This window comes from Prenolepis imparis, unplaced genomic scaffold (assembly GCF_030444845.1).
Source record: "Prenolepis imparis isolate NDT839.2.m4 unplaced genomic scaffold, iyPreImpa1.0 SCAF_3, whole genome shotgun sequence".
NCBI lineage: Eukaryota > Metazoa > Arthropoda > Insecta > Hymenoptera > Formicidae > Prenolepis > Prenolepis imparis.
This window is the reverse complement of record NW_028141161.1, coordinates 19,367,515-19,388,959: the sequence shown is the minus strand read 5'-3', so window position 1 is coordinate 19,388,959 and position 21,445 is coordinate 19,367,515. Positions and strand designations below refer to the sequence as shown.

The following is a 21,445-nucleotide window of genomic DNA, read 5'->3' as shown; positions in this document are numbered from 1 at the left end:
TTCATTTTGTCGATTTCCAGCGTTAAATATGCCTGAATATTATTAATAATATAATTATTATTCCAGAGAAATGCATGGAAAAGTATCTTTTTCATTGAGAGAAATTTTAGCTTCCAAAAGTCTCACTTCCGGTTTCTCTCACTCTTCCTTTTCCGTTTTCGCGTTGATGAGTCGGTGAGCGAATCGTGTCACGGAGTCTTACATCTGTGCGAAGTATTAACATCCTATATTTCACATAAAATGTAAAACGATAAAGATGCATAACTTCTTATGCTTTTAATTATTTTTCCCTTATATATGTAACTGTACAAGAAGATAATTATTTTTTCAGTTTAGTTTACATCAGAGAGAGGTTAGAATCTGGGTCGACTTTTAACTTTTTTATTTTGTAATATATTCTCTTTCCATCTCCATTCTTTGTCATCGTGAAAACCTAATAGAGTTATCAATATCAAAGTTTCTCAACAAATATTAATTGTTTATATATACGTCATAATTATTGTAAACTGTTATTGCAGATACTAACCTCTTATTTTGTAACGAAATTGTACACGTTAAATTCGATAAATTTAGTTACTAAAAGTATTTAATATAAATTATGTATGTAATTAAATATGAATTTTTGTTATACATATATTGCAGATACTAAAAAACATCCACCATGGGTAAGGGAAATAATATGATTCCAAATGGCCATTTCCATAAGGATTGGCAACGATTCGTAAGGACTTGGTTTAACCAGCCGGCGAGAAAAATCCGCCGTAAGCAAAAACGTGTTAAGAAGGCACGAGCTCTCGCACCCAGGTATATATATATACTTGAAATATTTATATTAAATTTATAATTAGATTATTTCTAGATCTTTAGTAAGATTCTGCTTTGTACAATACAAATATATTTGAAATTTTTATATATATGTATATGTATATAAGAATTTTATATGTATATGTATATATGAGTTTTACAATTCTGTGTAATTTAATATTATTAATTATTTTTCAGACCTGTAAACCTATTGAGACCTGTTGTGCATTGCCCGACATTCCGTTACCACACCAAAGTTCGTGCTGGTAAAGGTTTTACACTGGCTGAATTGAAAGCTAGTGGCCTAAACAGGAGATTTGCCAAAACAATTGGCATTGCGATTGATCCTCGTCGTCGCAATAAATCTATCGAGTCTTTACAAACAAATGCTCAACGCTTAAAGGAGTATAAGTCTAAATTGATTCTCTTCCCGGTAAATGAGAAGAAGGTATGTAATTTTCTGTGATAATTACTTTATTAATATTAATAGAATAAAATGTGTTTTAATAGTAATTATTATATTACTTAAATATTTAGAAATATATAATTGACATAATTTATGAGAGGTTTTCTATATAATTCTATTAAAAAATTATATTTTTATATGTACAAATTTTACATTTATTTTCCTTTTTTTTTTAATTATAGCCTAAGAAGGGTGATGCAACTGAAGAGGAGAGAAAACTGGCAGTCCAAATCAAGGGAGATCCTATGCCAATACGTCATCAAGCACCTGCTAAGGCGAAGGCTCGTCCTATTACTGAGGAGGAAACTAAATTCTCAGCATATGTAACCCTCCGTAAGGCAAGAGCAGATGCACGATTAGTTGGCATTCGTGCAAAGCGTGTTAAGGATGCTTCAGAAAATCCTGAGGAAGTGACAAAAGTTGCTAAGGATAAGAAACCCAAAAAGTAACTTTTTTCTGCATAAAAATAAAACTTTCCTGTAATGGAAAATAATTTGATATTGTTTTTATATTAGAAACCTTGCAATAATTTGTTTTAACCTATAATATAGCAGATGATAGTTTCTCGACAGTTGATGTCAAAAGACAGAATACATTGGAATTATTGTTAAATGGTAAATTGTAAATATTTTATTAGATATTTTTTAATGCGACGTGGTTTTTCTATAATGCATTTTTTATATTTCTAAATGTAATAACCAAAAGCAAAAGAATCTTGCTGAATTAATAATCATACTATAATTTATATGAGCTTTCTAGCAAAAAATACACGGACATTGTGTCTATTGTGTTTTCTCGCTAGAAAGATTTCTATATAATTTTTATTTAAAATAATATTAAATGATACTATTTTAATCAATACGATAAAACAATTACAGCGTTTTATACTTTCGCGAAATATAATTTCAACAGAAGTAAAAAAAAATAAGAATAAATAATTTAAAAAAGTATTTTATAAATAAAAATATATTTCAAAAAAGAAAAATTCGAATAAAGAGTTGTATTGCGTTTGCATTGCGTCCGACACATTTACCGTCGTACACATGCAATACTCGCTTAATGCAAAAACCGTCGCCCGTATGTTGTGTCGCCATAGTAGCGCATCTGTCATTTCAATAATTACATGTTACAAGCCAGAGAGAAATTTAAACCTGTTAGCGAAAAGCGGATGTTAAATTTGTCGCAGTCATTCTACCTTTGATGGTAACTGAACAGTCATATATTGAAATAAACTGATTGCCTTCGTTGGCATTGAATTTTATCGAAATACGTGAGGTTAGAGTAGCAATGTATGTACAAAGATAAAGGACGGCTTTGCATTTCTCCATCAGTGTTGATTTTGCGATGCAAGGAATAAAGCTTCGAATTTCGTCTTGCTAACGTGATGGAGCTGAAAGTGTGGGTGGAAGGAATACAACGTATCGTATGCGGTGTTACCGAGAGCACTACTTGTCAAGTATGTATTATGAATCATGTTAGGGTATTGGTTTACATACATGCTTTATATCAGCTGTGTGTTGTCATAAAATAACTTGAAATATTACAGCCATATGTATATTTTTTTCACGACATATATTTATTATTATTTAAAAATTATTTGCTTTATTCTACTTTTGAAAGTCATTGGTGCTTATTTCTAAAAACTGCTACTCACAATACTTTAATTGTAGGATGTGGTGTATGCGCTTGCTCATGCTACAGCTCAAACAGGTAGATTCACTTTAGTGGAGCGTTGGCGAACTAATGAACGTTTGTTGGCCCCTTATGAAAATCCTCTTAAGGTCAGACATGTTTCATACATCACATGTATCATGAACTTGTATCTCATAATTCAGTTAATTAAATGGGAACTTTAATGAACTATAATGGTTATTAATGTAATTATACGTGTGAATAGAATAACAAAATTGACATATGTCGTCATTTATTTGTATAGATTTTGATGAAATGGGGTGAATATTCCTCAGAAGTTCAACTGATTCTGAGACGCTCCACATCAGAAAATAACAAAACGAGTGCATTGCCATCTCGATTAACATATGCAACACGTGCAAATGGATTACCAATTTTGTTACCTGAACATGGAACAGGTACCACTAGTGTGCAAGATGATACCAAAAATATATCAACTACACAAAGTTCAGATTTTGATGATATGCAAGGAGGATTGGAAAGGAATCGTGATACCAGAAAATCACTTACATTTAGTGGGTTTCATGGAGGTATTACTGAAAGCAGTACAGAGGTAAATATATATTTAAATGAATACTTTTAAATAAAAAAATAATATATAAATCACATATAAAAGTGTGCAAATAAATATATTGCAAATAAATATAAATAAAACTCATAGTAAAATAGCTTTAACATATATTTTATTACAGCAATATAGCATAATAAATATCTTGATATAAGTTACTTTGAATAAATGGTTTTTACAAATTGTTCATGTCTTTGCTTTCATAGTGTGCTTTCTATAATTAATTTTTATATCTAATAAATAAAAATATTATTTTAGATTCAAATGGAAAATAATGTGGCTGTAGTTCAACCTACACCACATTTAAAAAGCAAGGATTTGAACATTCGAAAAAGCATACAAAAACCTGCGCAATCACCTACACGAGGGACTAATGCTGAAAGTAAATATTATTCTATTGTAGTTTGTTGATTACATTGAATACACACATACACATATAAATTTATCTTATTTCAAAATCTTTTTCTTATAAAAATTATTATATTCATATTACTATTTATGATTGTAAGATTATCATTCTTTTTTTAGTCGCAACGCATTTATCGCAAAAAAAGGTGCGTGAGGTTCCACCTTACAGAGAACCTCCAGATCCAGCTTCGCCACCATTACGAACTTTACCGCCTTATCGCGATCCACCGCCGCCGAATTTAAATAGTCCTGGAAGATCACAATTTGCGCATAGCACCAACAGTGGAAGCCCTCATGTGCACAAAGACGATCAACCATCCTCTAGTAATTCCATAAAATTGAAAAGAAATCTCATTCAGGTTTGATTCTTTACTATGATGATATTTGATACAATAACTTATAAAATTGCACTTATAAGGTCACATTTGCAACGTATTTCTTTTGTTTAGGAATTTCAAGATACAAAAGTATCCACACAATCTGTTAATCCACTTCCTGCAACAGCACAAAATATAGCAACTGTTGCTTATACTCAACGATATGTTGAACTTTTAAGACTAGTCAATAAGCAGCGAGATACTATTAGTGCTCAACAAGCTGATCTTACAAAGGTAAGATATTATATCTCCTTATAATTAACATAATCAAATCCTTTTTTCAAAGCAATAATTTACTTTTATAGGTAAATTTGATTTATTTATTTGATTTATTTGATTAATTTATTAACAAAGATAGACAATAAATTATTCACTCATTTTAGTTTGATGCAGAAATATTATATTGGGAAACAAAGAATAGAGAACAAATGCATCAAATGGATTATATTTCCCAAGAGATGAATCGCATTGAATCCACTGGTCGTATTATCGAAGAACAAGTATAATAATTTTTGCTTTTTTTGCGCAACATACATTTTGACATTAATATTATGTTTGTTATTAATTTATGTTTGTTTTAACTTAACTTGTTTTAGCTTAAAGAATTAACTCATGTAGAAGAAGAGAGCGAAATAGTTAGACAGCAAGAAAAAACGCTGAAGTCGGAAATAACATTACTTAGATCAAAGCTTGCCAATTGTGAAACAGAATTGCTTCAATGTAAAAATAAGATAAGGTAAATGCAAGTATTTCATAGAATTACAAAAATTGTTATGTATGTATGGGTTATTAATTCTAATACTATTCTAATACTGTTGCAAAGATATTTTTTAAATATTGTATAAGACATTTAAATAAGATACAAAAATATATAATGAGAGCCATACAATTACAGGCTAGTTATGGAAGAACTTGCAATGGAGCAACACAATATAAACCGTGAAACAGATGAGCGACAAATTATGGAACGGAAAATAATTAGCGAAGTTGAACACTTACAAAATGAGGTAGAACAAGCTAAACGTGCAACAGAGTTGGCCTCACAACATGCAGATTCTTTAAAATTAGAAGTAGTTAACTTGGAGTCAGCTATTGTTGAAAAGAAATTACAAGTAGAAAAATTGGTGGCCGACATGAAGGAGGCAAATTTACAAAGTTTAGCTGTTGCATGTTCAGATGAACAAATCAAACCTTTATTGGAAGGTATTTATCTATATATATTTTGCATATATTATACTAAATTTCATATACATAAATATCTAATAAATACAATTACTATAATAACAATTATAATTGTTAGGTAAACCTGGAAGTACCCGTAAGATGATAGGATCACCAAGACAATTGGAAACCGCAGTGCCCACAAGCAAAAATCCACATGGTGTGTGGGTATAAATAAAAAAAATAGTATAGTATACACCTGACAATGTTGTCTTATGTGAGAAATATATCAAAGAATATATATCAAAATATTTCTATATTAATATTATTTCAGTAAGTACTTAAAGTAATATCTTTATATTTTTATGCATTGATTGCAATAAGATATTGATTAGTATTATGATTATACATATATTATTATGTGTCATTAATAAGTTCTTATTTTGTACTTGTACCATAATGTATATGTATTATCTCATTTATTCACAAAATATTTGTGAAATTGTTAATCAATGGTTATATAAACCATTCATATATTTTTGAGAACACAATATATTCTATATGCCATCATATATATTTGCTTGATAAATTATTAAAGAAAAGAAATTTTTATTTCAAATAATTATATGCATTTGTTGACAAATTTTATCTTTTCATGATCAAGAAAATTTTTAAGATATTTAGACAATAACTCTAATTTGTGTATGTGTAGGAAGCTAATTTCAAATATTAAACGAGATACATTACAAAATTACATTTATTAAATACAAATAGCTATTTTAAAATCTATGATATTAAGAGAGAGAGAGAAATATTTTGCCATAATAGATTTAATTATGGTTTTATACTATATTAGTTTCAACTACACATCAATATTTAATAATTATGCATCGATCTTTGTTTAGTTAATTGTTCCCTGATATTTTTAATACTATATATATATATATATACAATATATATATATATATATATATATTGTATATATATGATATTATAGCAAAACAGCGAATTCCAAAAAATTAGAAAATCACTAAACTTTATTTTTATAATTATAACTCAGAAAAATTGTTTTAAACTAAGAAAAATGTTGTTTATTTAAAAATTTTTTAAACACAAAATAAAAATTTTTGTGATGTTGGCACATGAAACAAAATATGAATTGTGATTTCAAAAATGAATTTAGATAAAAAATTCCATAATTTTGTAGTTTTGCGGTTTTGCCGTAATATCAATGATACATGTTACAAGTATATGATCTTATATATAAATGATTTTATATATAAATTTATATATAAATTATTATATATGATCTTTTATATATAAATCTAAAATATGTGTTTACAATATTAATATTTTTATTAGGAACACATTTATTGTATATCATGAAAGATAAAATGTACATCTTGTAGTTTATAAAAATATATGAAATATTATAAATAATTATAATATCTTAAATATGAATGATTTATGTAATATTTATATTATAAGTATATATTTGTGATAGATGTCTAAAAAAGTAAATAATATTGAAAAAAAAGTTACGTTATATATAACATTAAATTTAATTAAAAAATGTATAGCTTTGAGCTTTTGAATCTGTAATTAATTGGACTTGTCATATCGGTAGCATTTCCCGCCATTTCCACTTTTCCCGCGTTATTTGAAGTTTATTTGGTTATGTCAAAAGCATATAACAGAAATAGTAGAGACAAAGTCAAATGGTGTTACGAGTTTTAGTTCTTTATTTATGCATTAATAGAATACAAGAAATCAATTTTTGTTAAATACTATTATTTATGCCATCACACATATAATACATATAATATTTATAACTACAATTTAATAATTTCATTGTTTGTGTACAATATAGTTTCGGAGTAAGATTTCGACATTGTAATACACAAGTCTACTTAGATTACTACAAAATGAGTCTGTGGGTTGACAAGTATCGTCCAACAACACTTGCGAAGTTGGATTATCATCTCGAACAAGCTGAAGATTTAAAAAATATGGTAATTACAATATTGAGATGCGATATGCCTTTGATACATCATCTCGAGAATGAGGTTAACTAGCTTTAAAAGCGCGCTTTCCGCAAAGATGCAATATATTTCATCAAAATAAGATAATTTCCAATGATTCTTTGGGAACATAATCCATCATTAAAGTTTTGAGTTAAAATAAGTATATATATAAAATTAAACTAGCTTTTAGATTCACACATTTTGATAATTTATTATAATAATAAATATAGAGAAAAAGATTAGATTAAAAACTATTTTTTTTAAAGATTATTTTTAATGTAAAATCTCTGATATTTCTACATTCCTATTTTAAAAATTATAAGAAATAAATCATAAAATTGTATTATATAATAATTTAAAACTGGCTGGAGTATAAGCAATGTTTATAAATTATTATTTCTATTTAAAATATAGGTGCAAAAACGAGACTTCCCACATTTATTAGTTCATGGCCCTCCTGGTGCAGGAAAGAAAACTCGAATATTATGTATTTTGAGAGAACTTTATGGGAGCGCAGCTGAGAGATTAAAAGTAGAAAACATGCAATTTGAGGTTTGACATTGTTGTACTTAATGTTTTTATCTTAATGCTAACTGGACTATAAAGTTTAAACTTTTATTGCTGTGCTTTTACAGTTACAATACATTTTTAGAATTATGAATATATTTAAAAAAATATGAAAGATAAATTAATAATACCATATATAATATTCTTGCAGACGGCATCTAAAAAGAAGTTAGAAATATTGACTATTAATAGTAATTATCATACAGAAGTAAATCCGAGTGATGCAGGAATTCATGACAGAATTGTTGTCATGGAATTAATAAAAGCGACTGCACAAACACATCACATAGATATAGGCCAAAAGGAGTTTAAAGGTAATAAAAAAATTGCATCAAAACATTTTTCTATTCTGATATGTGTTACAATTGTAAATATCACAATTTATACAATAAAAATAAAAATTGTATTATATGAAAATTAAAATTATATATTATTATAGTGATATTATTATCAAATGTGGATCAACTTACAAGAGATGCGCAGCATGCGCTTCGTAGAACAATGGAAAAGTATATCAATTCATGCAGATTGATTCTTTGTGCGAACTCAACGTCACGTGTTTTACCTGCAATTCGATCACGATGCGTGAGAATCAGAGTTCCAGCTCCAACTACCTCCGAAATTAAAAATATTTTACACTCGATTTGTAAACGTGAGGGATTTAATTTGCCTGATGAATTTGCCAATCGAGTAATTGAAGCTAGTAACAGAAATCTTAGACGGGCAATATTAATGCTTGAAGCTTGCAAGGTCGAACAGTAAGTCATCATACATATTATCATACATGGAGATACATTATAAAACTTCTACCGAGTTTTAAATTATCAATATATCTTTACTGTCTTCAATTTGTCAACAATTTGAAAATTGTTTTGTTTTCAGATATCCATTTACTGTTGACCAAAAAATAACAGAACCGGATTATCAAGTATATATACGAAATACAGCTAATATGATGGTCTCTGAACAATCTCCTAAAGTGCTTTTAGAGGTACGCAATAGATTTTATGATCTTTTAACACGTGCTATACCGTGCGATCTGATATTCAGAGGATTACTACAAGAATGTATAAAAAATTGTGATGATCAATTGAAAAGAGAAATTATCGGTATTGCATCTGAATATCAGTATAGAATGATACGTGGGTCAAAACCCATTTTTCATTTAGAAGCTTTTGCTGCACGGTATATGACAATTTACAAAAGATATATTGAATCATCTTTGGAAGGTTTCATGTGAAATTTATATTTTATGTCTTTAATATATTTTATATCTTGAATAAAACGATAATAAACTTAAAGAATATTTGTTTGCTAAGCATTTGACTATTATAAATGTCTCGGTATAAAAATGATATAGATTTGTAATAACTTCAATATTTTAAATATAAAAAAAGAATCCTGATCTATATTTCTGAATTTTATAATTACATTAGAAATATTCAGAAAAATGTTCTTTTCCTTTTCTTTAGAATCATTTCTATGTTTGTCTCAAAGTTAGTATGTCATTTTATCTTCAAATATAAACATTTAAAAAATATAACGCTTATTCAATTCTAAATTGACATAAAATATTAATTTAAAGAAAAGGTAATTTTTTTGTATATAAGATACATGTTACTTTCAATAATTTATTTTATTCTGTAATATTATATAACTCAATAATACAATATAGATTTAATGTGATTTGGCAATACAGTTAATTTTAAAGAAAATATTTTTCCTCATATAATGAACACTTATATTGCTGCAAGTGCAAATGCAGAAATAACAGCTAATGCAGATACTACATATCCAGTGCTATACACTTCCTTAATTGATAGAAATAGTCCAAAATCCCAAGCCTGTAAATTTATCAAAATATACATATTAACATACAATTGTGAAACATTTGTGAAATTGTAGCATCAATTTCTTTTAGACAATGACAAATTATGAATTGGCTATATCAATTTATACATATAAAGTACATATAATGCACATATATAATAATCTCTTACCAAATGACGTATTCCATTAAATGTATGGTAAGTTGCAGGAAGAGCAAGTAAGGTTTTGCCGGCAAACAGTACAGGTAAAGGTAAACATAAATTATCCACTGTTTCTATGAAGCAAGGAATACCACCAGGTATAAATAATGTGCCTGTAATATAAGAGAGAAGTAGTTATAGAAGTAATCAATTTAAACATTGTTTGAATTATATATTAGCTTGTTCTAAGGAAAAATTAAGAGAATTAACAAATTTTTCATTTCATTGATTAATAAACTAAACAAATATATGTATGTTAAGTATCATATCATGTATTTTACCTAAACCAAGGAACATTGCATAACTGGCTAGCATAATGCCAGTAGTTCTGTGTGTTAATGAGAGCACTGATGTTAATTGAAGTTCATAGATGGTCAAGTGTGGTGACAATGGTCTTTTTAGACGCATATTTTTCTCATCATAAGTTTCACAAGTGCTTGATGCATGTGAAGATTTCGAAATTGCAGCGCTAAGAGGACTGAAACATAATATTTTTAATTGCAATTTATGAAACATAATTTTTAAATGTAAGAATTGCTGAGAAGAGCTATGTAAATAAACAGTGCTATATAATTAATATACACAACTCATAATTATAATTATTTTCGCCGATGAGAGAGATAAAAAGAGAAAATTTTTGATGTAGCATAAGAATTATCAAAATCTTTCATTCTCAGTATTTGACAGTTATGTAAAGATAAGGTTATGTATTATGTAAGGTCTTACCTGCCTGTGTACAGGCTCCGAAAATGTCGAAAATCGACATTACGCCGGCAAAGAAGTCTAAAAAGGACAGAAAATCATTTTTATTTAAAGCAGACAATTAATAAAATGTCAATTTTTCAATAAAATCATAAATGTCATAACAAACCTCGTATACAACAGTGCCATTTTTGTGAATGTACTGCGCTTTCAACTGACGATAAACAAGTGTCACATGTCACAAATATATTAGATTATTAGATCATAAATGTTTTTGCATTACAACATATGGATGCAGAATTTTTAGTACGACAAGGTGTCTTCAAACATATGTCATCAAAACTTTTAGATGATAATAAACAATCTTGCAGTAGAAAATTGTCGACTAAGTTCAAATTATATAGTTAATTGTGTTAAATTTGTTAAAAAATTAATAAAAATATATTAGTAATAATTAGTTAGATAAAAAGTCTTCTATTATATTTTCTACAAATTTTTATATTATATACAAAGACTTTAAAAGGAAAATAATATTCTTAAATATCTAATTATTTATTATTGAGACATAAGGTTATTTTATCTATGTGAAATATTTCTTTTATTAATTTATAGGAAAGCAATGTTGTTTATTTGGTTTGTTTAAAAGGGTAACCTGAAAATAATTTAAGTTATTTTAAACGCATTATACAGTACATGTGCACGAGACTTTAAGTCATTCATTAACTTGCAATAGATGACGCTACTGACACGAATTTTATCGTTGGCTTGTCTTCAAAGTTGAATATTCAAGAATCAAGAAACATGTAAAGTGTAAAGCAAGTTCTGCATTTTGTAAAACAATTTTTACCGTAACATACTACGAAGGAAAATGATACAAAGTTAAAAGTTTATATACTGTGACGAATATATATATTGACGTAAATACATTAATGAATACTAAGAGTGAAACAGTAAAATTGGAGATATATGCACAAGTTTAGTTGGCTTTTGGAATATGCGATGTCGCATATCTATTTAACATATCGAAATAACAATCTGTACTATTCATTACAGAGGTATATACAAAATTCAAAAGATTTTAAGAATAGAAAATTTATTACACACAAGTGGTATAACTGTAAATTATATTCTTGTGCCTTTTATATTCTTATGTAAATTAAACAGATTTATTTTTGCAACAATCATATATAAAACGTAATGCACGTAGATAGATAAATTGCTCGCAAATAATCCTCATCATTTTATAAATAATAACAGATTCTATATGATTTTATTTTTATAGACGTCATCGCAGAGACTCTCGCATCTTTAATTCTCTCTGTAAGAGGAAAATCTCATCTTTCGCTATACGAGTTTCCATTCTGGCGGGACGCATATAATAATAACACGAGGAGAAAATCTCAGGTATGGAATTTATTAGAAATTTTTCAAGAGATCTAGATAACGAAATCTAGTGGATCGCGCGCGCGCGCTCTCGTCTCCTCTGTAAATCTCGTCGCGCACTCGACGCAACAACCCCCGGCATGATTCCTAAGTAGTTATGCCCGATTTTGCGCAGCCGCGACCCTCGAGCGCGAGCGCAGCGCCGCCACGCGTTTCGCGCCCGAAGCAATTTGACCGCGTGCGAATGGTAGGGGTAGACCGAAGCGAGGGAGCGTGCGTCTACGTCAGGAAAAGCTCCGAGCTTATTGGTCCCGGTCCATTGTTGCGTATTGATTGCTGCGGAGCAGTGGTATGGTCGTCGGGACACTCGGTCGTCCTCGTCGTCGTCGTCGTCGTCGTCGTCGCCGTCGGTGGTGCTCAGCCGATTAGGTTAAGAGGAGCAGGCGCGCGGTCGGAGAGAAAATAGTCATCGTCCGCGTCGTCGTCGTCGCGCGTTCGAGCTCGCATTTTCGTCGCGTACGCGTCGCGAACCTCGTTTACTACGTTCACACCGTACACACGCATATACTTATATATAATATAATAGAAAAATTAAAAAAATATATATATAAATAAAATATATATACGAGAGAATATACATATAAAAGCGCGGAGAAAACGGAAGTATATCTGTCGCGTTCTCATGTATGTTTAAAGCGCGCGTAGTGTAACACGCGGTAGTGGTGTCAGTGGATTGTTTTTCCTGTTGTTCTCTGTCGCTCCAGATTCTCTTTCTCGGGACTGAAAGCGATACTTGACGAGACGTCAACGGCGGCGGCAGCAGCTGCCGCCGAACCTGGTGCGAACACAAATCGCGGTGCACGTTCTCGCCACCACAGGACGGAATCAGAACGAATTCGCGGCTGTTCTTACGCCTGGCTACGAGGACAGGAAACGAAGCGCGTTCGCCAAGGACAAGGACACCGAATTTGGATCCGGTGGTGCTTACGTATCGACGAAAACATCGATACATCGTTCGTATATTGGATTCGTGTAGAATAGCAAATCCTCGGTCGGACAGTGCGTCGCCAGGACGACAGTGATCGAGTGGTCTCTGGATAGAAGGCGTTTACGAGCGAGGGAAGGAGCATTTTCGGAGCAAGTAGATACGGACGTATATAAGAGGACCGAAGAAACGAGGGTAAGAGAGACAGAAAGAGAGGGAGTGAGTGTGTACGTTACAAAAGAGAGAGAAAGGAGAGTGCGAGAGGGTGTATGTGTGTAAGAAAGAGAGAGAGAGAGTGAGAGAGAGAGAGAGAGAGAGAGAGGGTGAGAAGAGGGAGAGAAAGAGAGGGAGCGAAAGGAAAAAGCAATTTTGGGGCGCCAACGAAAGGAGATAGGAAAAAAAAAGACATCTCGGTGATTCTCTCCAGTTAACGCGCGCTGATAAAAGCTCGTGGTTGGCGGCACCGCGAGGACGCGGAAGCGGGTCGTTGACGAGGTTCCTGTGGCGCGTCGCGCATCCCCGGAGGCGGCGCGAAATTATGAAGCGCATAAAGTGCGCCCTACTGGCCGTCGCAGCTGCCGCTGATTGTGATAGCCGCCGGTGAATGTGTGACCCGGGGGCAGCAGAGATCCGCCGGGATGACGACCGAAGGGACGACCGAGCAGCCCCCGGTAGAAGACTGCCTCAAGGAGCGGAAATGGTGGTGCTTCCTGCTGTCGAGCATCTTCACCTTCCTCGCCGGGCTGCTGATCGTGCTCCTCTGGCGTGCGTTCGCCTTCCTCTGCTGTCGCAAGGAGCCCGAGCTAGGCCCAAATGACCCGAAGCAGAAGGAGCAGAAGACGGCCCGCCAGAACAAGGATTTCGAGGGGACTTTTATGACCGAGGCCAAGGACTGGGCCGGCGAGCTAATTTCCGGACAGACCACCACTGGACGTATCTTGGTGAGTTTATTACTTGATTATTACTTGATTATTATGCTGCGTTTTCTCGCGCTGTCGTCGTCTCGCGCGCAGATCTATGCGCGATCATTAGAGCGATGTATGTAACGTGATTGCAATGTGAATCCTGGCATGCAATAATATTCCCGTGCCTGTAATATTTGCAATATTTTAGGAGAAAATTTGGAAGTTAAATTAATTCGCATATATAATGTAATCTGTACTCTCGCGTATCTCATCACATTCCTCATTTATGAATTATTCTTATTAAAGATTCCCGCAATATTGAATTAATATATTGAATTGAATTAATAAATATTTATGCGGTATAAAAATAAGAATTTATTAGGAGGAATAATACCGATTGTTTCAAAGAATTTCTATCTATCTTCTACATTTATTTTCTGTAATTCTAATTATTTTATTATCCGCATCAAATATTTCAATGCCAAGTCATTTTTTTGGCTTTTTTATTTTGTACAAGGAACACAATACGTGATATTATACAATGATATATATGAATTTTATTTATTATTCTTGATATTTTATATACAATTTTATATTTTATATACAGTATATATAACAGCAAATATATTTTGTTATATACTGATATTTCATGCTATTTTTATATTGACTCTAAAACATTTAAATTGATTATACATCTAATTGTTACGAAGTATTTGACGGCAATTTGCAATTGTTATTGCAATGCAACAACTATTCTTATTTATTTGCATAAAAAGAGGGAAAAATCTTAAGCAAGAAAATAATAACGTTTATAAATTCTTAAATATAAAGAATTCTAAATATTGAATAACGCGCGAATACGTTGACATTACTTGTTTGTATATTTGTCTTTATTCAAGGACTAATAACAATATCAAACAGACGATATCAAGTAAATTCACGTCGTTTGAACACTATTTATCAGATATAAAAAAAATTTGAAATGACTTCTATTATATGTAGAATAATTTTTATAATTTATATTGAATTTGCTTATAAAAAATTCAATATATATATTTCTAAATTATTTTAATTTTATAATTGCTGGTCCTAACATTTATAAGAAAAATGATTGATTAAAAGAGACTTTTCGTTTTAAAATTTGCTTGCGCAGCAAATATCGAACTTGATAAAATTCTTCTTCCTACATTTCTCTATTAAATTTTATTCGTAATCGGATTTCCAGAAAATCAAATACCATTCTGTTAAATAGGTTGTACGTCGAAGAAAGTAGGAAACCGATTTCAAAGAAAATTCGATAAGAGCGTCGACGCGAGGGAGGGAGAGGCGTGAGTGGGATACAGATTAAAACTGTTCCGTGCAGATTCGTACCAGTCACGAGATGCCATTACCGAAAATTCGGCTTGGCATCAAACTGTCGTTTAAATCTAATTCAGTTTCCAAGTTTTCGATTCTCTATCTGACTCGCATCGAACGATATATCACGGCATAAAAATTTCGTCGTGCACTCGAGGCCCTCGTTTTCTCGTACCATGCGCCGCGGTGCCCTTCCCCGGACACACGAAGATCGGCGTCGCGCGTCCCGGATGTGGCAGAGGGTGAAAACTGGTGACGAAACGTGTATACACGTAGATTCGCGGCCACTTACACGTGTACGCGCGCGTGCGCGCACACGAGACTCCTAGCCTCGAGAGTACGAGTGTACGTGGCCGGTGACCCAGTTCTCGTTCGTGGAACCAGACACGGCATCGGTCCCGAAGTAGAGGGGTAGTTTCTACGCAGTGCGTGTTCCACCCTAAAAGTGCGTTTTCGTCGTCAAGCCTATCCGAAGCCTGGAAATCTCTTTTCTCTTCTCCATTCTCGCTCTTCGGAGCACTCGACTCGAGCTCGCGAATAACGCTTTTCCTTTTCGAACGATACGTAACTATTCCCTCTGGCTATTTTTCTTCTTACGCCCTCCAAGAATGCTTCTTACACCCTCGCTCTTGCTCCCGGCTGAATGTGTTAAGTCGGGTGGGGGAGAAGGCTGCGCCCAATTTGCGAATAGCTTTATTCAAATTTTATAGCCAGCTGGTAAGGGGCCCTTGTCCTATCGGGAGTATAAATTGCGAGGATGGTGCGATTTACGTTCTCGATTTTATATGTTGAAATAGTTTTCAGGGGGTTACGATGAGAAGCAACACGGCTTTCGTATAAAAAAAAAAAAGAAATTGAATCTTGTGCTTACTCTGCATTTTTCAATGCAGGGATCCATATTACGGTCTTGCGAAAATTTGACTCGCTAGGTCGAGTTGAATGATAGATTGCAACTGGTCATGCGAAATCGAAAGTTCGACAGACAGCAATTACATTCCGACTGTAGATAATGGAAACTTTATTATATTTCTTGGATTTCAATTTCAATATCGATAGCAAGATGCAAATAGTAGGGTTTTTTGATGAAAACATTAATGAGAAAAAGTATAATACAAATACTTTAATATTCTCTATAATAAATAATCCGTAGTCGGATTATACTTGTCTAGCCACTAGATTATAACTTGTATTCGGAAATCACAAATCATCGTGTACGATCGGGGATAATCTCTAATCCAAAAGTTGATTCTTTTTTCAATTTGTGACTGCAATCTGTCGATTTCAATCCCTTAGTTGCAATTTTTTGCCTAAGCGCAACAGAATTAAAAATTTGATCCTTGTCTATCTATAAAAATAATATATAGTATCAGGATATCCGTTTAATGCAAATTGGCTCTGATTAAATTTTTCTTACATTATTAAATAGAGAAGGTTAAAAAAAACAAATAAAACAAAAATTTCAGTACTAATAAAATTGTTAGTTGTTGCATATTTTTCTATTTATTAATTAAACACAGATTTAATTTTAATTATTTCTAATTTCTTTAATATTTATGCGAGAATATATAGATGTATAGTTTTGTTAATAAAAATTGTCTTTTTTTAAACATTTATTTGACATCGATTATAAATGTATTTGATGATCAATTAGCGATCGACTCTTGTCTGATAGCACACTGACCGTTATCACTTTACGACAGAGCTTAATATCAAAGCGGTCGAATATCATGCACAACTTTCGCATTAGTTTCGCGAGTTTAACTCTGCAACATTTTACATTACAATCTCTTTAATGAAAAGTTCGTTTCACAGTTCTGATAACGGAGTTTGTGTTATACCATAACGATAATATCATACAGGCAAAATTTAACATCAAATTTGTATGGTCATTGTAGAAAAAAAAAATAATATCTTTTCATTTTTCGGATATACTTTCCTTGCGATATTTTATGAAGTAATGTTAATTACATTTCCGTGTTTTCCCTCAATTTACATTTTTAACATTTATTTGCAAATTAAGAAGTAAAACAGCATTGCATAAGAAAAGAAGATTAAATAATGAACTGTGAAGTTGCTTCGTAAAATAGAACGCAGCTCAGCGGTTTGCAAACAAAACATTAAAGTAAAATTAAAAACAATGAGAAATAAAATGTTACATTTCTTTATAGACTAATTCAGCAATCAATTAAGCTTTTGATTTTTTGATTATGCTTTATATTTTTATTTCAATAATGTCAAATGAGCGAAGAAAGCATTATGTCACGAAGATTGAATAGTGAACGTTGAATGAAAAGTTTTAAATTATTACTTTTAATTTTCGAATGATAATATCTATGACATTTTTATGAGATTGACAGAATTTTTACGTCTTTGAATGACATCAGAATGTCGACAATGGCTTTCGTAATCCTTGATATTTGATGATAAAGTCAAATACCATTGTAGTTATGGAGATTCTTGTGATAATTGAGCAATATAAATATAAAGTCGCATAATATGTATATATATTCGCGTAAATTGCTAGACATAAACCATTTTTGGTATAATTTTTGAGAGTATAATTTTTAATCCCAATACATACTGAGGCGCCACTGAAACTGAACTTGTATCGACCTTCGTGATTTCAAGTTTCGCAAGCAACAATTCTCGGCTTAATTTTAATTGTCGCATAAAATTACGTAAGCATTCACAAAGTATAATTTATGGAATATTATCTCGTCTAGACGCTGCTCCTATAGGAATTGTAATAAATTACTCTGTATGAATATTACTCTTTCCTATTTCTTGATTTAATAATAGAATTTTATTTTTGCGAACTTATTATGCAACATTTAAATTGAACAAATTTATTTTCAAATATATTTATATAACATGCATGATATTTTAGATAATATTATGGCTGATTATAATAAGTAATAGTCAAATGCAAGTAAAAATAAAAGGATATTATTTTAAGTTACGTTCTTAAAATAAATACGAAAGTAGCGGGTTTAATAATATATTGATATATTCTGAACTATTTTTTTCTTTTCTTTATACTTTCCACAATACACACGCACACAAAGTTTAGAATAAAATTTATAAGTAAAATTTATAAATATTTATAAGTGAAACTTTTTTTAACATGTGCAAATGAAACTATTAATTATTCCGTAAAATTACTTTTGCAGTTTAAATATTTAAATTTTAATTTAAAATATTTAAATTTTTGAATTTAAGTAACGTAATATGATCCAAATTGACGATTATTAATTTATTTTAATAGTCAAGTCTCTTAAATTTCTTTTCAACAACTTTATTCAGAAAGTACTTGATAACAAGAACTGTTGGCAACTGTGTATACGAGACTTCCTCCCATTAATGATATTTATCTATATTATATTCAGTTATTTTCACTCAATTACGTTAAATTCTAGTTTTCTTATGCTACGAGAATTTCTTACGCTACATCGAGTTGATTCTCATTATCATATCAACTCCCGTTTTTTTTTTTTACTATTGCAAGAGCAATAAAAGATATCCGTCCGTACGCTTGTTTTGAAACCAAGAACTTTTCAAATATTATAGCTATCTTCCGATTGCCAACTTTTTATCTCGTTGACTGCGCAATATTCATTGTCTGACGCGATACCAGCGAGACCTTTTTTAACTGACTTTCTCCGATAGTTTGCGGTGTTCATGCAGATCATAAGTGAGATGCAGGAATATAGAAATTTATAGTGGAATTTCTAGAGTATATTTCTGGCGAATATTTCTAGAGTATGATACTTCCTCTCTCTCTCTCTCTCTCTCTCTGCGTTTTTATAGAAAAATCGAACGAATGACCAGATAACAGACAGCTGTATGAATTGTGTCACTGACTTCTGTTTACGTGATGCGCGGTCTACTTTGGAACTGTGCTCTGTGTTGTTTTTTTTATATTTAGAAGTTAATGTTTTCAGTTTGTCCCAATTCGAATGCGGTCCATTCCAATTGGCGTTTTATTTGCGTAGACACGCAAGAGAATACGCGAATGTAAAAATTCAGTTAAATGAGGTACAAATAAAATTGCTTCCGATAATTTACCAATGAATTAATTGTTAATTTAATTTCGTGAAAAATCATAATTGTTTCAAATTTAATCTTAATTGTGTATACATGTGCGTATATAAGTGATACGTATATTTAGACTCATTAGCATTTTCCTCATAACTGCAAATATATATGTATATAATACTAACAAGAAAATAAACATTTTTCTTAGTCTATCTTGTAATTTCTTGTAATAAAAATGCTAATAAAAAATGTTGTGTAATATATATATATATATATATATATATATATATATATATATTACACAACATTAGCATTTTTATTACAAGAAATTACAAGATAGACTAAGAAAAATGTTTATTTTCTTGTTAGTATGATACAACTCGGTGAATTTATTTCTTTGTTGAAATATTTAATTTTGAGAGCTCTCTTGCGATATAGTTACAATGAATTCAAAGATAAAATGAATGTAAAGTGAAGAGAAAGCCAATAGATTCAGAATTCCTCTCCCAGCAACAGTGTAATACATACACGTACTTCTTATTACGTTTGCTGCGCATACATGTCGATTTATTATGTGCGCGTACAAATGCTTTGTTGTGCGAATAATACTGATACAGACCTATTATTAAGTGATACTGTGAAGATATTCATCACACAATGTTGCTTGTTAAAATACTGTCGCTTGTTAAAATGCATGCGCGATATTCTGCAAAGGAAATAGGATAGTAGGTCACGATAACATCAATACTTTAAAACTAGAATAATTAATGCAGTTTGGAGTAGAAGGATTTTCTATGAAAATAATATTTTTTTTTTTAATAGCATTGGTGGATTTTTATTTCTATAAGATGTTTTTTTATACATTATCCATATATATATATATATATATATATATATATATATTTCAATATTTATAAGCATAAATATGTATGAACAATATTTTTTCCCTTTTATCAGATACTATCAATTTATCGTTTTTATATAGATATTTTGAAATTAAAATAATTATAATTATTAGCATTTATAGCGGCGATTATAATAATTATTACATAAATTCATTGTGCAATGATCAGGAATGATTAATGTTGCTCAATAGTTGAATCAAAGTTGATTGCGCAGTCAATTCGTTACAAGATTTATTCTTCAAATCGATTTGATACCTAAACCAATTTCATAGAATTGGCTTCTGGCGTATCAATTCGGCACGTTTACTTTCATCGATGAAAGCGGGTAACGAGATGGAAAGGGAAGTCACTATCGTAGCGTCACTATCGAGACGGAACTACGTCATCGCGGACAATATCGCGAAGTGGAAAGATATAATAAGGCAAAGAGAAGACAAAGGAAAATAAAAGAGAATAATGATAAAATGTATTTGTTCGCGATATAACTAACGTCTAGAAAGCCGACGAAATTATTATCGGCGATCGAATACTCTCTCGTTGTTTTAGCTCTAAAAATTTCTTGCACTCCGCTGCAGCGACGCAAAAGATAAATTTCAACGCGATCATCATGTCAATGCACTTTAGCCATCAATAACGTCGTTGACATTTGCCTTTGCGGGAAACCGTCCAAGATAACATTACCTACGATAAAAGTTACTTTAGCGTGGACGCTGATATAAGCGAACCGTGCTGTTGCTGTTGTCATTTCAACGTACAACTGTATCGGTTCTCGAGTTTGTGTTCAGGGTCTTACTTCCTCCGCGTTAAAGCTCGTCGAGTTACAGGACAACTGATGTCTTGCCCGGATGCGGCTATGTTTAATTCAGTACGACGAAGATACGTCGATCGATATACCAGCTACATATATACATAGATACATACAGGTATATACAGAGTATACCCTTTACATTTTATTTTCTTTACGGTTTATTTGATCAGTTTGACACGTCAATCCTTTCTTTATAAAAGTATCCAAACACTAATAGCTTCCAAATGATGAATTAATGATTGGAAATCGCAGAGTTAGATTTAAAAGAA

General features: G+C 31.3%; 5 protein-coding genes across 60 annotated transcripts in view; 4 read left to right on the top strand and 1 right to left on the bottom strand.

Moving 5' to 3' along the window:
- Window positions 1–1,763, top strand: part of Rpl13 (ribosomal protein L13) — a 169,483-nt gene extending 167,720 nt beyond the window's left edge. The window contains exons 1-4 of one of the 4 annotated variants that reach the window (XM_083034093.1): window positions 123–213; window positions 643–804; window positions 1,003–1,252; window positions 1,453–1,763. In XM_083034093.1, coding sequence (XP_082890219.1) covers window positions 662–804; window positions 1,003–1,252; window positions 1,453–1,719 — 660 coding nt within the window. In that variant the 5' untranslated portion in view covers window positions 123–213; window positions 643–661 and the 3' untranslated portion in view covers window positions 1,720–1,763. Of the gene's footprint in view, window positions 1–122; window positions 243–642; window positions 805–1,002; window positions 1,253–1,452 lie in introns of those variants that run through there. The other 3 variants (XM_083034092.1, XM_083034094.1, XM_083034095.1) reach the window with 3 other exon arrangements.
- A 546-nt stretch (window positions 1,764–2,309) lies between these two features.
- Window positions 2,310–7,486, top strand: Rassf8 (ras association domain-containing protein 8). 3 transcript variants are annotated; one of them, XR_014424959.1, is made up of 11 exons: window positions 2,636–2,726; window positions 2,941–3,051; window positions 3,207–3,515; window positions 3,789–3,912; window positions 4,059–4,297; window positions 4,388–4,549; window positions 4,699–4,815; window positions 4,912–5,051; window positions 5,211–5,518; window positions 5,616–5,809; window positions 7,347–7,486. XR_014424959.1 is itself a non-coding variant. In XM_083034088.1 (10 exons), the coding sequence occupies exons 1-10, from the start codon at window positions 2,655–2,657 to the stop codon at window positions 5,708–5,710; spliced, it is 1,677 nt and encodes a 558-aa protein (XP_082890214.1). In that variant the 5' UTR covers window positions 2,311–2,654; the 3' UTR covers window positions 5,711–5,809. The 3 variants fall into 3 exon arrangements, 2 of the variants coding, with proteins under 2 accessions (XP_082890215.1, XP_082890214.1); XM_083034088.1 differs by lacking the exon at window positions 7,347–7,486 and having other exon boundaries at window positions 2,311–2,726; XM_083034089.1 differs by lacking the exons at window positions 2,941–3,051; window positions 7,347–7,486 and having other exon boundaries at window positions 2,310–2,726.
- Window positions 7,358–12,126, top strand: Rfc38 (replication factor C subunit RfC38). 2 transcript variants are annotated; one of them, XM_083034091.1, is made up of 6 exons: window positions 7,358–7,488; window positions 7,915–8,052; window positions 8,219–8,381; window positions 8,507–8,825; window positions 8,950–9,058; window positions 12,082–12,126. In XM_083034091.1, exons 1-6 carry the CDS (start codon window positions 7,402–7,404, stop codon window positions 12,109–12,111), a joined length of 846 nt encoding a protein of 281 aa, XP_082890217.1. In that variant the 5' UTR covers window positions 7,358–7,401; the 3' UTR covers window positions 12,112–12,126. The 2 variants fall into 2 exon arrangements, with proteins under 2 accessions (XP_082890217.1, XP_082890216.1); XM_083034090.1 differs by lacking the exon at window positions 12,082–12,126 and having other exon boundaries at window positions 8,950–9,468.
- Window positions 9,685–11,119, bottom strand: LOC145933534 (succinate dehydrogenase cytochrome b560 subunit, mitochondrial). The gene is made up of 5 exons (XM_083033316.1): window positions 10,969–11,119; window positions 10,824–10,880; window positions 10,379–10,575; window positions 10,068–10,210; window positions 9,685–9,911 (listed from the first exon to the last, which is right to left on the bottom strand). Exons 1-5 carry the CDS (start codon window positions 10,986–10,988, stop codon window positions 9,807–9,809), a joined length of 522 nt encoding a protein of 173 aa, XP_082889442.1. The 5' UTR covers window positions 10,989–11,119; the 3' UTR covers window positions 9,685–9,806.
- A 365-nt stretch (window positions 12,127–12,491) lies between the features above and the next one.
- Window positions 12,492–21,445, top strand: part of Slo (calcium-activated potassium channel slo) — a 101,690-nt gene continuing 92,736 nt past the window's right edge. For 24 of the 50 annotated variants that reach the window (XM_083033567.1, XM_083033555.1, XM_083033561.1 and 21 more), the window contains exons 1-2: window positions 12,494–13,362; window positions 13,595–14,108. In XM_083033567.1, the coding sequence (XP_082889693.1) occupies window positions 13,806–14,108 (303 nt within the window). In that variant the 5' untranslated portion in view covers window positions 12,494–13,362; window positions 13,595–13,805. Of the gene's footprint in view, window positions 14,109–21,445 lie in introns of all 50 variants that reach the window. The other 26 variants (XM_083033597.1, XM_083033551.1, XM_083033586.1 and 23 more) reach the window with 4 other exon arrangements.